At 40.7% G+C, this 18818-nt stretch overlaps 1 protein-coding gene across 2 annotated transcripts in view; it reads right to left on the reverse strand.

Moving 5' to 3' along the window:
* The window catches only part of GK (glycerol kinase), a 132939-nt gene that overhangs the window by 67524 nt on the left and 46597 nt on the right, over positions 1 to 18818 (reverse strand). Inside the window, exons 8-11 of one of the 2 annotated variants that reach the window (XM_058185927.1) lie at positions 16105 to 16171; positions 12710 to 12727; positions 11170 to 11205; positions 8811 to 8878 (exon numbers count right to left, since the gene is read on the reverse strand). In XM_058185927.1, coding sequence (XP_058041910.1) covers positions 8811 to 8878; positions 11170 to 11205; positions 12710 to 12727; positions 16105 to 16171 — 189 coding nt within the window. The remainder of the gene's footprint in view (positions 1 to 8810; positions 8879 to 11169; positions 11206 to 12709; positions 12728 to 16104; positions 16172 to 18818) is intronic. The other variant, XM_058185928.1, reaches the window with a different exon arrangement.

The following is an 18818-nucleotide window of genomic DNA, read 5'->3' on the forward strand; positions in this document are numbered from 1 at the left end:
GGGGCGGAACCAACGTATCGGCTCCGCCTCCCTGCGGTGGTGAATGGCGGTCAGAAAGTCCAGGCGAAGAGAGTGATCTGACCATGACAAAGGTTCAATGACTATTTCCTTTAAGTCCAGATCTCTCAACCACTGACTAGAGAAAAATCAAATCCAGAGTGCCACCCCAATGTGAGTAGGGCCATCAACTACTTGAGTCAGGTCCAAGGCCGTCATGGAAGCCATGAACTCCCGAGCTGCCGTCGATGACGAGCCGGAAGATGGCAGTTAAAGTCCCCATGACTAAAAGTCTGGGGTCTCAACTGCCACCCAGCCAGCATCTCCAGAAGCTCGGGCAGGGCGGCTGTCACGCAGCAAGGAGCCAGGTACGTGATCAGCAAACCCATCTGACACCTCGACCCCATCTCACAAGAGGATTCGCACCCGGCAATCTGAGGTACAGTGGTCTCCTCGGCTCTAGACTCTCTCTAATCACAACCGCCACCCCCCCACCCCTACCCTGGGCCCTCGGCTGATGGAACACACGGAAACCCGGTGGGCACATCTCAATAAGGGGCACGCCCCCTTCAGTGCCCAACCAGGTCTCCGTGATGCCCATAAGGTCCGCGGAACCCCCCTGTATAAGATCACAGACAAGGGGGGCTTTGTTCACCACGGACCGGGCATTGCACAACATCAACCGAAGGCCCGAGCTCTGAGGATCCTGACCATCCGGGGAACGGGAAAGTCCAAGGGGTCGGAGCGTGATCGCTTTCAGACATCGAGCACGCTCCCGGAACTTGATATGACCCCTCGCTTCCGCCATACCTGCCTCTCCCACTTACCGTGTCAATAGAACCACCCTCACAGATAGGAACACACCTCCCCTAACCTCCGAACCTGGTAGAGAAAACCGCGAGCATGTGCAGGAACTGGCCCCTACCCGACGGGTTACCCCATTACCCGCCCTTACCCTCCCACCCCTTAAAATTCCTCTCTAAAAACCCCACAGGCTCTTCTTTTCGCATGCCACCTCTGTGGGTCCCAAGACCCGTCATGAGGCCGGCCCTTGATAACGAGGAGGGCCATTCCTGCGAGGCGGGGGCACCTCGCAGGCGCAAGAGTTCACAAGCTGAGTAGCGCATAACAACTGAAGATAGACAGATAAAATATAAAATCGGCAATACAAAGGGTCCATCTCCGAGTGGCAAAAGTGTCATGATATGATGGTAATCCAAAATGAGGATGGGCTTCAGATGGAAAAACAAAGCAAAGAGGACAGTCTAGATGGCAGTCTGCCCAAGCCTCATCCAAACATCCTGGAACGGGGGTGGGGGTACATCGGTCGTGGCACATGTCCTCCTCTGTCCCCAAGCAAGTCTCACGCCTCCCCCCAATAGCCCAAATAGGGCCAGTCCCAGCCATAAAGATCTCAAATGGCAAGGGGGGAGGCATAGCTGGAATTACAGCAGTCACAAGATGGTTTCGCAGGGACAAATCAAAGATCAAAGATACCTCCGTCGCCTCCCCCAAAGTCCTCCAACATCTGCTTCCAAAAATGGCCAGAAAACTACCGTCCAGGGGGTTACCTCCATCTCCATCTCTAACACCCCCCTAGTAGATCCAACCATCCCGGAAGCCAGATCTCTCCGAAACTTCTCCTTCCAGGAGGCCAAGCCTGTCCAAATGGCTGAGCCTCCCCAGGAGGCCGGAGGATGTGAAGGGGCCAAGTTCGCAAACTGGCAACAGGGGAAAGGCCGGGAAAACTGGAAAAGCCGGAAAAACTCCAACATCGTGGAGGATGGAAAATCCAGGTCGTCCCAGATCGTGACCAAACCTCCCTGCTTGAGAGGAAGCCAACGGCCCGGCTAAAAATCCGGCAGAACTGGAACTCCAGGCTGAAACTCCAGGCCGAAAAGCCGACAGACTGACAAGCTGACTCATCGCCCCACCTCCTTAAGCCTGGAAAACATGGCCGCCGCAGTCCACCGCTCCGCCGTCCCAGCCTCGTTCTCGGCAACCGCGGGTATAAAAAGATCCGAAGACCTCTCCCGCGGCTGCCAGAGAGATGATGCACCGGGCTGGGAAAGGCAGGCAGCTAAGCAGGCGGTCCAGGCGTCGCCATCCTCGGAGAACCGCCCGATCGCCGAAGGTAAATCTTCAGCGCCGCGCCATCTTGCGCATGCGCAGAGCCCTTTATCACCATTATTGTTTATTTTAACATTAGAACCATTATTAAACAAAATACGAGGCTCAGATTATTTATTTATTTATTTAATCAAATTTTTATACCACCCTATTTCCCGAAGGACTCAGGGCGGTTTACAGCCCGATAAAATACAAATATCATACAAGGTAAAAACATTGATTAAAAAACTTATTTAAATAGGCCAAAATTTAAAATTACAATTAAAATATTAAAACCCCATTACCTAAAAATTAATAACTAACCCCAGTTAAAATTAAATAAAACTTTTAATCCAGTCCCGCTTGGATAAATAAATGCGTTTTCAGCTCACGGCGAAGATCAGGCACTTGGCGTAAACCAGGGGGAAGTTCATTCCAAAGCGTAGGAGCTCCAACAGAGAAGGCCCTACCCCTGGGGGCTGCCAGCCGACATTGTTTGGTGGACGGCACTCTGAGAAGACCTTCTCTGTGTGAGCGTACGGGTCGGTGGGAGGCATGAGGTAACAGCAGGCGGTCCCGTAAGTACCCGGGCCCTAAGCCATGGAGTGCTTTAAAGGTGATAACCAGAATCTTAAAGCGCACCCGAAAGACCACAGGAAGCCAGTGCAGACTGCGTAGTAGTGGTGTTATATAGGAGCAACGAGTGGCTCCCGTTACTACTCGCGCAGCTGCATTCTGGACTAGCTGCAGCCTCCGGGTGCACCTCAAGGGCAGCCCCATGTAGAGAGCATTGCAATAATCCAAACGATATGTGACCAGAGCGTGAGTGACCGTGCATAAGGCATCCCGGTCAAGGAAGGGGCGCAACTGGCGGACCAAGCGTACTTGGTAAAAGGCCCTCCTGGAGACGGCCGCCAGATGATCATCGAACGACAGCCGCCCATCCAGGAGGACACCCAAGTTGCGCACCCTTTCCATTGGGGCCAATAACTCGCCCCCAACAGTCAGCTGCGGTTGCAGCTGACTGTACCGGGGTGCCGGCATCCACAGCCACTCCGTCTTGGAGGGATTGAGCTTGAGTCTGTTTCTCCCCATCCAGACCCGTACGGCTTCCAAGCACCGGGACAGCACTTCGACAGCTTTGTTGGGGTGGTCCGGGGTGGAAAAGTACAGCTGAGTGTCATCAGCGTACAGATGGTAACTTACCCCGAAACCACTGATGACCTCACCCAGCGGCTTCATATAGATGTTGAACAGGAGAGGTGAGAGAATCGACACCTGAGGCACCCCACAAGTAAGGCGCCTCGCGGACGATCTCTGCCCCCCTGTCAACACCGTCTGCGACCGGTCGGAGAGATAGGAGGAGAACCACCGATAAACGGTGCCTCCCACTCCCAAACTCTCCAACCGGTGCAGCAAGATACCATGGTCGATGGTATCAAAAGCTGCTGAGAGATCTAATAGGACCAGGGCAGAGGAACAACCCCTATCCCTGGTCCTCCAGAGGTCATCCACCAACGCGACCAAAGCTGTCTCCGTACTATGACCGGGCCGGAAGCCGAACTGGAACGGGTCTAGATAGGTAGCTTTATCCAGGTACTGGGGAAGCTGCCATGCAATTACACTCTCTACAACCTTCGCAATAAAGCGAAGGTTGGAGACTGGACGGTAATTCCCCAAAATAGCTGGATCCAGGGAAGGCTTCTTGAGGAGGGGTCTCACCACCTCCTCTTTCAAGGCAGTGGGAAAAACCCCTTCCAGCAATGAAGCATTTATAATTCCCCGGAGCCAGCCTCGTGTCACTTCCTGAGTAGCCAGTACTAACCAGGAGGGACACGGGTCCAGTAAACATGTAGTTGCATGTAACCTCCCCAGCAACCTGTCCACATCCTCGAGAGCCACAGAGTCAAACTCATCCAAACCACCTCAACAAGACGCGACTCCGTCATCTCGCTTGGAACATCGCAATTTTGGTCTTGACTATCCCAAAGCTGAACGATTTTATCGTATAGATAACCGTTAAACTCCTCAGCACGTCCCTGTAAGGGGTCATCCCGCACCTCCTGATGAAGGAGAGAGCGGGTCACCCGAAACAAGGCAGCCGGGCGGTTATCTGCCGATGCAATGAGGGCGGAAACGTAAGAATGTTTCGCCTCCCTCATTGCCACTAGATAGGTCTTAGTAAAAGACCTCACTAGTGTCCGATCAGCCTCGGAACGGCTAGACCTCCAGGTGCTCTCTAGGCGTCTTCTCCGGCGTTTCATCTCCCTCAGCTCCTCGGAAAACCAAGGAGCCAGTTGAGATCTACGCCGGGTCAGAGGCCGCAAAGGCACGACACGGTCCAAAGCCCCAGCCGCGGCCCGTTCCCAGGCCGCAACTAGTTCTAGATTAAATAAAAGGAATCAAAATTAGACATCAGGATTATAGATTAAGGGCATTTGCAGACAACCTGGTTGTTACTCTGTCTCAGCCAGCACAATCGGTTACATATTTGATAGATATAATTAATCAATATGGTAAGGTATCTGGATTTAAAGTAAATCAACAAAAGACAAAGATAATAACTAAAAATATGACTAATCATCAAAAAGAAGAATTAGAGAGAATAACGGGATTTGAAATACTCAAAAAGGTTAAATATTTAGGAGTGTATATTGCAGCTTCAAATGTGAAATTATATAAAAATAATTATGAAGTATTATGGCAAAAAGTTTATAAGGAAATTGAGAATTGGAAAAAGTTACAGCTATCCTTACTGGGAAAAATAGCAGTGATAAAAATGAATGTTTTGCCTAGGTTTTTATTTCTGTTTCAAACGATACCAATACTTAAAAAAGATGCAAATTTGAAGGATGGCAGAATGGAATTAATAAATTTATATGGATGGGTAAAAGATCTAGAGTAAAACTGAAAATAATACAAGATACACATGAAAGAGGGGGTCTAAAAATGCCTAACTTAAGGTTATATTATGAAGCAGCTGCCTTATCATTAATTAGCGATTGGTTTAATTTAACAGAAGAAAGAATACTGAACATAGAGGGTTATGATTTGTTATATGGATGGCATGCTTATTTATTTTATGACAAAAAAGTGGATAGAGCTTTTAAAGCACATATACTCAGAAATTCTTTGCTGTGGGTGTGGAAAAAATATCAACATAAATTAAATTACAAAATACCTATATGGGCTAGTCCCAGGCATACAATAGAAAATATAACTATAGAACAAAAGCAGGAGGTGATTACTTATAAAGAGCTTTTATTTATGGAAAAGGGTAAATTGCAATTGAAATCTTTAAATACAATGAAAGAGGAAAGGATAATTCATACTTGGACAGCTCCAAGCTAGATGGAAAGAAGACCAGAAAATTGGTATTATGCAAAGTGAAGAAAATTTGGTAAAACAGATTAGAGATCAAGGCCAATCGCATATTAAAAGGTTGTATAATGCATTGTTAGAAATAGATTCAGAAACAGAATTAGTCAAGGATTATATGATAAAATGGGCACAAAATATACAGGAACCAATAATGATGGAAACTTGGGGAAAAAATTGGGTTAGAAATGTTAAATTTACGCAAGCTCAAAATTTAAGAGAAAATTTTTATAAAACGTTTTACAGATGGCATTTAGACCCTAAGAAATCAGCATGTATGTACCTGAACTTGTAAGCTAAATGTTGGAGATGTGACTGTGAAGATGTTACTTATTACCATATATGGTGGACTTGTAAAAAATCAAATCATTTTGGATAAGGAAATGGTGGGTTATGCAAAATGTTTTGAAAAAGAAGATAAAGTTTACTCTGCAATTGTTTTTATTGGGTATAACTATGGATTGTAGAGCAATAGAGACTAAACTGATTTTAAATTTAATATCAGCAGCCAGACTATTGGTAGCGCAGTACTGGAAGAAGGAACATTTGCCTACGATTGATGAATGGATAATAAAAGTTGCTAACCTGACGGAAATGGCAAAAATCTCAGCATATTTATTTATTTATTTATTTATTTATTTAATTAAACTTTTATACCGCCCTTCTCCTGAAGGACTCATGTACAGCCTGCATTAAAACAATTTATATACACACTAAAATAACAATTAAAAAACTTATTCCATAAAGGCCGAAATTAAAACCGTCCAAATTGACGATATAAAATACCCAATAAAATACAATTAAAATTTAAAATTTAAGAATTTAAAAATTTAGCAATTAAAAAATCAGGCCAGTCCCGCTTGAATGAATAAATAAGTTTTCAGTTCCCGGCGAAAGGTCCGAAGGTCAGGTAATTGGCATAAACTGGGGGGAAGTTCGTTCCAGAAAGTAGGTGCTCCCACAGAGAAGGCCCTTCCCCTGGGGGCCGCCAGCCGACACTGCCTGGCAGACGGCACCCTGAGAAGACCCTCTCTGTGAGAGCGCACGGGTCGGTGGGAGGCATGTGGTAACAGCAGGCGGTCCCGTAAGTACCCGGGCCCTAAGCCATGGAGCGCTTTGAAGGTGGTAACCAAAACCTTGAAGCGCACCCGGAAGACCACAGGTAGCCAGTGCAGACTGCGCAGGAGTGGTGTTACCCGGGAGCAACGTGGTGTTCACGTTTGAAAGACTGTTCACAAGAGAAATAAACAGTGGAATGGAGAAGATGGATTGACTATATTCAAAATCAATATCAGACTAAGAAATATCAAATAGTTTTTGAATGAACAAAGTGTAATGGAAATTAAGGCTCTATGGAGGGATGAGAGTTTATGGACAGTTAGCATAAGTTTAGTTTATGATTGTTAGAAGTTTATTACACCCTGTATTTTGCTCTGCGAAGTCTTGGGGGTGGGGGAGGGTTGAGGGGAGAGGGGTGGGGGAGGTAGGGGAGGGGGAAGGAGGGGATATTTGTTAAAACCTTGTAAAACTTTTTCAATTAAAAAAAAAAAAGACTTGTGGACTTCAACTCCCAGAGTTCCTCAGCCTGCTTTGCTGGCTGAGGGACTCTGGGAGTCGAAGTCCACAAGTCTTAAAGGGACCAAGGTTGGAGACCCCTGATTTAGACATTTGGGCAAAATTACAGATATCTTTAGTTGGTAGAAATGCCGTAATAAAAATGAATATATTACCAAAATTGCTATATTTATTTCAAACAATCCCAATAAGATTAGGGAAAGCATTTTTCAATCAACTGAATAGAATAATAGGTAAATTTATTTGGTTGGGAAAAACAGCCCAAATAAAACGTAAACTTCTTCAGGACTCCAGAACCAAATAAGGCTTCAGCCTACCCGATTGGGAAATATATTATCAAGCAGCGGCAATAACGTGGCTAAAAGATTGGGTTCAATTAAGAAATAAGAGAGTATTAGCACTGGAAGGCCACGATCTTCATACATACATACATATCTCCATACATACTTCCAGAGACATCCAGTACAAAATGCTTTGTTAAATATTTGGGACAATATAACGAAAAATCACTACATGAAAGTTCCAGTTTGGATTTCAACAATGGAAGCCATAATCTATCCCAATGTGTTGGACATAACCAAAGTAATAAGATACTCAGAACTTTTAGAGGAATTTGGAAACTTAAAATCAGAGCAGGACTTAAGAAATCAGGGGATAAAAACTGATCGGTGGCCATACCTGCAAATTAAAACAAAATACAAAAAGACCGGGAACAATATGGTATATATACAGAACAAATGGAAATTGACAAGATATTATTAGGAAAGAGGCGGGGGGGGGGAAATAATTACAAAAATGTATAATTTTTTGTTAAAATTCAAAATGGAAGAAGAAATGGTGAAAGAGACAATGATTAGTTGGGTAAGAAATTTTGGTCATAATATACAATTAGAGCAATGGGATAGATTGTGGGAGAGAAACTACAAACTAACGATGTCAGCTGCTTACAAGGAGAACCTCTATAAAATGTTTTATCGGTGGCATCTGCCACCAGCGAGATTGGCCAAGATGTTCTTGAACAGGTCCCTGGAATGCTGGCGGTGTGGTCATAAACAAGGAACATGTGGTGGACCTGCCCTAAAAATCCGAAAATACTGGTGTAAGATAAGAAAGTGGCAGGAACAGAAAATAGAGTTGAAGCCGGAACTTTTTCTCTTGGGCATTCTTAAAGGGAAAATGTAGAAAAAAATTACAGTATATAATAATACACATATTAATTGCAAGTAGAATTTTCCTAGCACAGAATTGGAAACAATCAGATATTCCTTCAGACCAAATTATAATTAAAAAAACCTATGACTATGCAGAAATGGACAGATTGTCCATGGAAATGAAGGAGAGGGAGGAAACAGAATACTATCAAATTTGGAAAAAATGGTATTTCTGGCCTGAGAGGAGATGGAAAAAATAACAGATAACTTGTTAAATATAATGAAATATAAGATATGAAATTGAACTACAAATATAAGTAACTGTAAATATAAATAAGGATGTAATTTAAGGTAGATATATAGAATTAGAAATTTTGTAAATATGTATGTTATGATAGAGAGACTGATATAGAAAAGCTGTTATTAGTGGAAAATTTTTGTTATGTTGTTTTTCTATGTTTTTTTTCTTTTTTTCTTTTTGTATTGTGTTTTTAAATGTTGGAATTTCAATAAATATTATTTTTTTTAAAAAATAAAATAAAATTGTATTGATTTTCCTTTCTGTAATGTCTATAATATAATATTTCATATTAATCTTACGTATTTTTCGCTTGGCCATCCTTGAAGCACATTTGTCCTACTAATGCAGCAGACTGATCACCTAAACACTGGAAAAACAAAAATTCCATAAAAATTAACCAAAAATGTTTATGCATTTATTTATTTAAGTAATCAAATTAGATTCTTTTTAGAGGAATAATTTTGACTGATTTTCTTTACATATACAGTCAAGAAACACTTAGAACTTTTTCAAAAGGCAACTGGACTTTGTTTTTTCTTTGAAGACATTTTGCTTCTCATCCAAGAAGCTTCTTCAGCTCTGACTAGAAGGTGGGGAATGGAAGGATTTATATTCCTTGCAGACAGATGGTCATTTGCATTCTTTTAACAACTCGTTAAGGCCACCTGGAGGTTTATCTGTGTCATCAGCGTCACCTGAGTGGTGCAAATGGGTGTGGAGCCTTCTTGGAACTTTGTTGTAGAGTGGACATAGATTATATCATATCCCTCCCCCTCTGTTGAGAGAGGCCTGTTCAATTTTGACCCCTCTTTTCAGACCAGTGGGCCAGGGGGAGGTGAAACGTCTTCAAAGAAAAACCAGAAAGTCCAGTTGCCTCTTGAAAAAGCACCTTTGGGACAACCATTACCTGGATAACTAGAATCTCAATAAACAAACGTTTAGAACAGGGTTCCCCAACCGTTTGGACCTCAGGGATCACTAAATTCATAATTTTATATCCCTCGGACCACTAATATGATCTGCCTAATGACTGACTGAGTGGGCATGGCTAGGTGGTCATGTGACTGGGTGGGTGTGGCCAACTCAATGTCACTCACGTTGAGGGGTGTCTCGTCAGCCTCTACTCACCTCTCCCCTCCCAGCTATTCTTCACCTGCCCACTCAGGCTCCTTAGGGCCCCAACAGGAAGCAGTTGGAGTTACGCACCACCATAAGAAAGAGTTGGCAAAACAGCTGTTGGTTCTGTTCAAGAAGGAGGCTCAGCAGAAGCACCTCACTGGGGACTACGGGCATAGGCTTTCCAAGCAGAGGGAAGACCTGAGGGAGTGCAAGGCCAGGTACTGGTGCCTGAAGGCTCAGCAGGCTGAGGTGCTCAGCCAGTTCCAGGGCATGATGCAGTCCCACTGAAACAAGGTCCTCTGGCTTTCTGCACCAGCAGCGCTTCCCTCCAGCCGTCGCCCAAAGCCCTGCACCAGGAGGCTGAAGCAGACCCCAAGTCAGAATTTATGCTCCACTCCGACGCTCACAAAAAGACCCCAAAGTGGGAGACTCTCTGCAGCAACACAAACGTTCATTGCACGTATCTGCCCCAGGGCCTGTAGTTTGAGTTTATATTACATTGAATCAAAGGTTTCCATCCCCTGATTCAGTGCAATATAAAAAATGCAAATAATTTTTCTGCAGACCACCAAAATTTTCACATGGACCACCAGTGATCCAGAGACCACCAGTTGGTGACTGCTGGTTTAGAACATTATATTTTATCACCTTGCAAACATAATTGTTTGTGGACATCCAATTTATATGACAAGATTTTGCATCATGTTCATAAGAAGTTTAATTCCTTCAATTAGCTTTATAAATTTGTGATTATTTCTTATAATAATTAGTATGCATTTTAATATATATATATAAAATGTTCATTTTTTAATGAATTCATCTGTTCACACCTATACCAGGAAATGTAACAAAAATAATTAATATACCCGTATATACTCGAGTATAAGGCGACCCGAATATAAGCCGAGGTACCTAATTTTACCACAAAAAAAACTGGGAAAAACTATTGACTCGAGTATAAGCCTAGGGTGGGAAATGAGGCAGCTACTGGTCAATGTAAAAAATAAAGATAGAGCCAAGTAAAATAACATGAATATTTATTTGAACGAAAAACAATAAAAGTGCAAAAGTGCAAAATGTTCGGCGCTCATTTTTATTATGCAGCGCCCCCTGCTGGACATCTATCAAAAATACAGTATCTTTTAAAAGTACATCGAGACGTAGACTCGAGTATAAGCCGAGGGGGCCGCTTTTCAGCACAAAAAACGTGCTGAAAAACTCGGCTTATACTCGAGTATATACGGTACTTTTTTGTGATACTCTAAGGATGCACATGCTACTTTTTTATTTTCTTATTAAATTAACTTTTAATAAGGCAAGTTATATCAAACACCCCGTTTCCCCCAAAATAAGACATCCGCTGATAATAAGTCCAATCAGGCTTTTGAGCGCATAACAATAAGGCCAAGCGCTTATTTCAGGGTTCAAAAAAAATAAGACAGGATCTTATTTTTGGGGAAACACGGTAGATATGGTTGAAGATTCTAATATTTGGCAAAAATTATATTAAAATATCATAGCTTTATTTAGGAAACTCACCCCAGAAATTGGCACACCAGTCAAAGCTCCAGAACTCTGCCAAAAAAGCCATTTAAAAAAATATATATTATGCAACTAGTTTACAAATAAGGAAAATAATGTATAATTAGAATATGATTGCTTATAACTCATAAGCAAATTAAAATAAAAAATGTAAAATTGTTAGCAGAAATGCAAATAAAAATAATAGGGGGAACAGAGAAAACTGTCATCTGGCAAGCTAACAAAATAAAAGTCATATTAGGTTCTCCACTGCATTGGAGATGTCCTGCAAATCCCACATATGTGGCACAATGATGAGGAACACATCTCTCTTCTTTCAAATGTTGCTGAAGTATAGTTCCCTGTAGCTTCATTAAGCATGATAAACTTATGCTTAAAGAATAGTGGGAAAAAACTGAATCCTGGACTTAGCCCTTGCTTAATGATTGGTCACTTAATGATCATTCAAATTGACAGCTTGGGAAAGAATGCTTTTGCACACCCATGGGTGTTTGGCAAATTGTTAGCACTTGCAACCAGTTGCCAAGCACCCCACGATCATGTGATCACCAACTATAATATTCTCTGCTACCTGTCCTAGAAAGTCAATGGAGAAACCAACAGGGAATGTTGCAAGTTAAGGTATCTTCAGATTTCAGCTCTCTTCCTCAGCCTGCCAAAAGATTACCCCTGTATGCAGGGAGGAAAGAGAAAACCCTTTGGGGATGCAGAAATGGAGCTAAAATCCTGAACATCACCAGTAAAAACAAAGGCAAAGTTTGGGTTTTGGGGGGCAAACTTGCAGCTATTCTCATGAATGAAGACAACTTCAAATTACATCATGATAAAAGATTTTTGCCATTAAATCTTAGTGGCATTTCTCAAGATACTGGAAATCCACAAATGGCATCTAGGAAGCAGCCTGGAGCCTATCCAACTCAAAAGCAGACATCATTTGAGTTCAAGTAATCTTTGAGGCTACAGTAAAAAAAGGTAAATACCAAGCTTCACAAATAGGGATCAGTGCCTATTATTATATAGAAGTGGAAGAATAGGAGGTCTTATATTCAACGGTCATGCTCTGAAACTATTATCCAAGAGCTTGGAGAGTAATACTATTGTGTTCTTGAACATAGGCAAAAGTATGGACATTTAGCAAATAGCTACATCACTGAGACAAAAATAGCTTTTCTTTTCAAATATTATATGTGCACATACACTCTCAACAGCAGTAATCAGCTTAGTGAGCCATGCATAAAATGTAGCCAGTGCATTTCCATTCAGGGATATCTTTATTTTTTAAGCTACCACTGATTTTTTTTTAAAAAAACTTTCTCTGCTCTAAATACATTTTTAGTCAGAAACTATATAATTGTTACTCTAATTTTTCTAATCTTTTAAATTGGCGCAAAGTGATCAACTGAAGTTCAATTGTAATTAAACTTTGAGAAGGAGATTTCATTATGACAAAGAGGAACTTTCCCTGAAGAAATGCACCGTATCTAAGCAAGATGAATGAAGATGTAAACTGGCTGTATCCTAACAAAATCCTACTCACCAGGGTAGGAGAGATTTTCTATTGCCAGCAAAATAGTTAATGAGAAAGAGGAAGAGACATAATTTCAATAATTTCATAATTTTAAAGCCTGCTAGTTTAATTACCATTAACTGTACAATGGTGCTGAACAAAATATAGTATAGCCTTGTCATTGTACATCACATATACAACGAAACTGGTTTTAGTCTCACTGGTGCAATCCATGACAAAAAAATATAAATGTTTCCATGTGTGCATGGAATGATTGTGGTTGTGTTTAAGAGTCTGACAGGATAGAAACTATTTTTAAATCTATTTGTTCGGCTGGGTATGCTTCGATGTCTTTTACCCAACAGTAGAAGTGCGAAGAGACACTGACCAGGGTGTGAATCATCTCTGAGTATCTTCCTTAGTCTACTATAGCAGTGAGACCTGGTGATGTAATCCAGTGGTGTTAGAGGCAACCAATGGTTTCTTGTGCCAAATTGATCACTTTCTGTAGTGCCTTCCTGTCTGCAGTGTACCATAATGTAATGCAGTATGAGACGACACTTTCTATCGTGGACCGATAGAAAGAGGTCATCAGTCGTTGTTCCTCCTGATTTTTTCGCAGGACTCTAAGGAAATGAAGTCTGTTGGGCCTTGCCAATCACCAGGGATGTGTTGTTTTTCCAGGTACAATCTTTGAGTTTGGCTTTTTGCACTCTGCCACTGCTGTTTACCCCTACTGTACCCAGCTGAACTTCACTGTTTGTTCCTCTGACTGCTGATAAGGCATACCTGCAGTGGTGGCAGCAGGGGTAGGTAGCAGCAGTAGATATGTGATAGACAGATGGGGGAGATGAGTGGGACACTTATTTGCTGAAAGACAGCTGACAGTTTTTGCCAACCAGAAGAGTGAGGTTCCAAAGATGCTTTTTCAAAAGGAAACTGGGCTTTGTTTTTCCTTGAAGACATTTTGCTTCTCATCTCGCTTCCTCATCAAGGAAAAAACAAAGTTCAGTTGCCTTTTGAAAAAGCACCTTTGGGACAACCATGACCTAGATGACTGAGAATCTCCATAGACAGAAGAGTGAGGTTTTCACTTAATGTCCACAACTGGGACTACTATAATTGCTGTCACTAAGTGGTACAGTCACATGTTATTTCGCCTAACAACTGTTTTGTTTAGTTATGGAAATTCCTTTTGTCACGTAGGATTGTTAAGCAAAGACTCCTGTACTATTTAAAAAATACATTTAAATAAGATATCATCAGATATTTTTCAATGTTAGGGATCCTATTTGATTATAGTGGATATATATGTGTTGTGTGTGTATGCGTAACATTTTAAATATTAAGAACGCCATTTGATATTTTTAAAGGCACTAAAGACAGAATAGATGGACCTATGTGTGGCTGGGGTAAGGTTTTAGAGGGAGTTATTTTACTTTTTGAAAAAACTATTACAAATATATTTTATTGTTTACACTATAATATTCACGTATCTCTCTATAAAATACTGAAAACTTGACTTTCTGTTTTCAGCAGTTATGATCAAAAGAGGATGGTCATAGCAGAGACTGTGTTTTTCGAATTCCTATAACTCTATGAATAAGACATGCATTCAATAATTCCTCCTGTAGCCAAATATTAAGTTTTGGAAGTTTTAGTATGAAAGTTTTAGCTACTTTGTACAACAATCTGTATTAAAGGGATTTTTAAAAATATATCTTCTGTTCCTTTAAAAGCTGAAAACATTATCAAGCAATCACTTCTTTTGCTCAGCATTTCAGTTTTGCAAAATTATTTTTGCCATCTTCCCCCAAACACCTTGCAATGAAATATATGAGATAAACATTACTTAAGTCACTGATATATACACAAACTCTTTACACATAGCAATTTGAATGCTTTAAATAGTTAAAAATAACTGTCAAAGAAATAGGCAAATGTCCAACATTTGCATATTAATAGAGCCAAGAAGCTGTACTCAACAAAAATAAAAGTTAAAATTCATCTTTCAGTAAAGCAAACATTGCTTAATCAAGTAAATGTTATTAGTTTATTGTTATTGGGTTACTCCATGTCAAGTGGTCTGATTTCAGGAAAGTGCCCAGATCGACCATCACGGATTTTGATGAAATTTGGTGTGAACAGGCACACACATCCCCGATGAACATTGGTAAAGTGTTATGTTTGCTGATGCAATACTTGCGGAGATAAAGTCATTTGTATGACTCCATACCGCAGCCTTCGACAGTATGACTCTGAGATTTCAGCAACTTTGAGACATAGTTTCTCTGGCAGTATTTTGTTGAGAGAAACAAAACTTGCCCATCTTGTACAACTTGTTGTGCTCTATTAAACAAAATAATAAAAACATTCTCATGAGTGATCTCCATCTAGTAAATTGGGTGCAAAGTTGGCCAAAAATGACTGTGGCGCAAAAAAAGGGTAAAGTTCGGCTTCTTATATCTCTGGAAGGAAAGTTATGAGAAACGTGAAACTTTGGATATAATAACCTAGCAACAAAAGGTTGTTGAATGTAAAATTTCATTCTCCTACTGCTTTACACTCAATTTTCACAAATTGAGTATAAAGTTGACAGTTTTTGTAAAAAGGCCAAAAATAGGGTATTTTCAGCCCGCTTTTACAAAAAAAGACCTGGAAACTCTGTTAAATCATTCTTATTAGAAAGAGCATGTTTCAAACCTCCTAAAAAAGTAGAGTTGGTGTTTCATCGCTGATGTATAAAGCCCTAAAAATAGTGGAGGACGTTGCTATGGCAGCGTCACATGCATTCTATTATTGTTTTGTCTTGTTTTATATAGACACCATTACTACTATTATATTGCGTTGGTCCATGGTGACACTGTCACTACCAGTTCAGGCACTTGACTTAGCAACCCCATTGCCATAGGGGGCACATCTGCTAGCCATGTAATACCAGCCATGGGTGGATTTCTTGGTTCAGGATCCTAAGCCTGTAGTTTGGTTTCCTCCTTGACTAAATTTTGTTATGAGCTTCCCAAACTCATTTGACAAAAGAGATTTTCATTGTGTCATATACTTTTCTGGATTTAACTAGTGACACACTATTAATTCATATAATATGAGATCTCACATTTACACTGAGATATTAGAGGTGATATAGCAAACATTGGAACTGAAAACTATACCTAGGCAACTCACACAATCCTTACAGTGTTTACAGTATATATATAGGTCTTTTGGAATTGATTTAAGTAAACAACAATAGCAAACCTAAATCTTTATGATCTTTTTTTTTTAAAAAAAGAATACATATATACAATTCACAGAAAGCAGTAACTTCATAAGACAAAAAAAAAACCTTTCATAAGACTTTCATAAGTAGAAACCATAAATGCAATATCAATTAAGTAAAACTATTTGCTTAACATTTACATACATACCAGTAATCCATAGATTTCTGAGGAACTTCGCACTTTGGGAAGCATTTTCATGGGAATTTCAAAAAAACTAGAAGTATTTTTAAAACATTAGTGTGAATTCTTCCTTGCTGGTAAAAATTAAAAGTTTTCACTTCTTTTCATTTTTTGTAACATTTCTGATACATTTGGAAACATTTCAGATTAAATCAAATCATTTATTATTTGAAATTCTATACTTACAAACAGCAATATAAAATTTACCTTGGTATACATATATATATATGTATATATGTATATGTATGTATGTATGTATGTATGTGTGTGTGTGTGTGTGTGTGTGTGTGTATATATATATATATATATATATATATATATATATATATATATATATATATATATATATATATATATATATGTAGATCTTTGGTTATTCGGGTTTCCTCCCGCATAAAATTGGAAGTGTCTTGGCGACGTTTCGATGAAGTCTCATTCGTCATCTTCAGGCTTCAGCTTCGTGCTTCTGGGAGCAATGTGTGACTGCAGCTGTTTCTTCCTTTTTAACTGCTAGTGGGGGTTTGAACTGATTGGGTGGGAGCTTGGCTGTGCTCTGATTGGATGGGGGTTTCTTGGTGCTCTGATTGGATGGGGGTGTGTCCTCTTTGGGTGGGGGCTTGGTTGTGCTCAGATTAGTCTGAGTTCCAGGGGTATTTGAGCTGGTGAGCTGCACAGCTGTTGTCCGGCTTCGTGTTCGCGGTCGTGCCACATCTTCACAGTGGGTGTCAGTCTGCTGCATGTATGGATTGGAGGGGTTTGAAATGGCCAATGTTGCAGCTGCGGTCTGGCTTCTGGTCCTTAATCGTGCTTCATGATCAGTGTGGGTTTGGGTCTGCTTTCTGGGTGGATGTGTGGTGGTGACATCCTGTGTGGACCTCGTGAGTGTGGGTCTGGTGTCATTCCTCGTGTTAGGGACACGTTTGTCAATAAGGGCAGGTTTCCAAATGGCTGGTAGGCGGGAGGTATCATCTCGTTTGTTCATGCTGTGTGGGCGTTTTTCTATCTCGATGGCTTCTCTGATTATTCTGTTGTTAAAGTGTTCAGTTTTGGCGATAGTTCTGGTCTTTTTAAAGTCAATATCATGTCCTGTGGCTTTAAGGTGTTGGACCAGGGAAGAAGTTGGTTCCTCTTTTTTGACTGAGTTCTTGTGTTCTTCAATGCGTGCACTTATTCTTCTGTTGGTTTGTCCAATGTATGTGGTGGGGCAGGCGGTGCATGGGATTTCATATACTCCTTGATTTTCTAACTCAATTTTGTCTTTGGGGTTTCTTAAGATGGTGGATATTTTTTGGTTTGTGCAGAATGTTGTCTTGATGTTGTGTTTGTGGAGGATCTTGCTGATTCTGTCTGTGGTGCCTTTTATATATGGGAGGAGGGCTGTGCCGTTTTCTTGTTCTCTGTCTTGGATTTTAGTGGGGGGTTCTTTTTGGATTAGTTTGGTAATCTTATTTCTCTGGAATCCATTGGATGTTAGTACGTTAGTGAGAGTGTGTAGTTCGGTTTTTAGGTGTTGTTCGTCAGCTAAGCGTTTTGTTCTGGAGATGACAGAGAACAAGAAAACGGCACAGCCCTCCTCCCATATATAAAAGGCACCACAGACAGAAAAGGAAGAAACAGCTGCAGTCACACATTGCTCCCAGAAGCACGAAGCTGAAGCCTGAAGATGACGAATGAGACTTCGTCGAAACGTCGCCAAGACACTTCCAATTTTACGCGGGAGAAAACCCGAATAACCAAAGATCTACATACAAACACCCGCGAAAACCTCAGAAAACATATATATATATATATATATATATATATATATATATATATATATATATATATCCGTATAAAATATAAAAATGTACAAGAAATCTTTATTTGGTCATAGACCAGCAATAAAACAGAAGAGTCAATTAAGATAAAAGGAAAAATATAGTTATAAAATATAAAAAAATGGCTAGAGTTAATACTATGATGAATTATGCAGACCATAACACAGTACTTGGCTGTGGTCAAGGAAATAAAATCAGATTTATCTTGAAAAAAAAAAAAGTATTGGAATGGGCATATGTTTTGTAAAGAGTGGAAATAATAATTCCTGGCGAGCATCTGCATAGAGAGGCAATACAAGATTTCACTGATTCAATTATTCCTCCACCATATGGACATAGCCTCTGCTTCAAGGGGATATTTTGCCATCTTCCTTCAGTAATGGCTGTTGAGAGGACATTGAATTTGGCTAAGGAAAAGGTCCTCTTGAATTTTGGCATTGTAATGCCACTGAGAGATCCGTCTGGCTATATATGCAAAAAAGCTAAACAAGTCTTTCTGGATAAAGCTGGAAAGTCTGCATGCAGCTACAAATCAATCGTCTGCTGTTTGAGATCAGCTCATTCATAGCCCATCAAGGTGTTGGGTAGCTATGAAAAGATATAAAGTTGCAATTTAGCATGTATTGCCTGGCTCCAGGAACATTGGAAACTTTAATAATAATCGAAGGGGCCAGAATCAAGACCTTTAGCTAGAAGGCAAATAGAACAAAGAAAGGGATAGAACTAGGCAAACTGAAAGAATATAACGGATAGCAGTGTAGAAATTGTGCTCTACCTTTTTTCCGGGTGATGCTAATAAACATAATCTGACTGTCTTTCTAAAGCATGGGTGTCAAACTCGTGGCGTCACGCTGCCATTACATG

This window comes from Ahaetulla prasina, chromosome 5 (genome assembly GCF_028640845.1).
Source record: "Ahaetulla prasina isolate Xishuangbanna chromosome 5, ASM2864084v1, whole genome shotgun sequence".
Classification (NCBI taxonomy): Eukaryota; Metazoa; Chordata; class Lepidosauria; order Squamata; family Colubridae; genus Ahaetulla; species Ahaetulla prasina.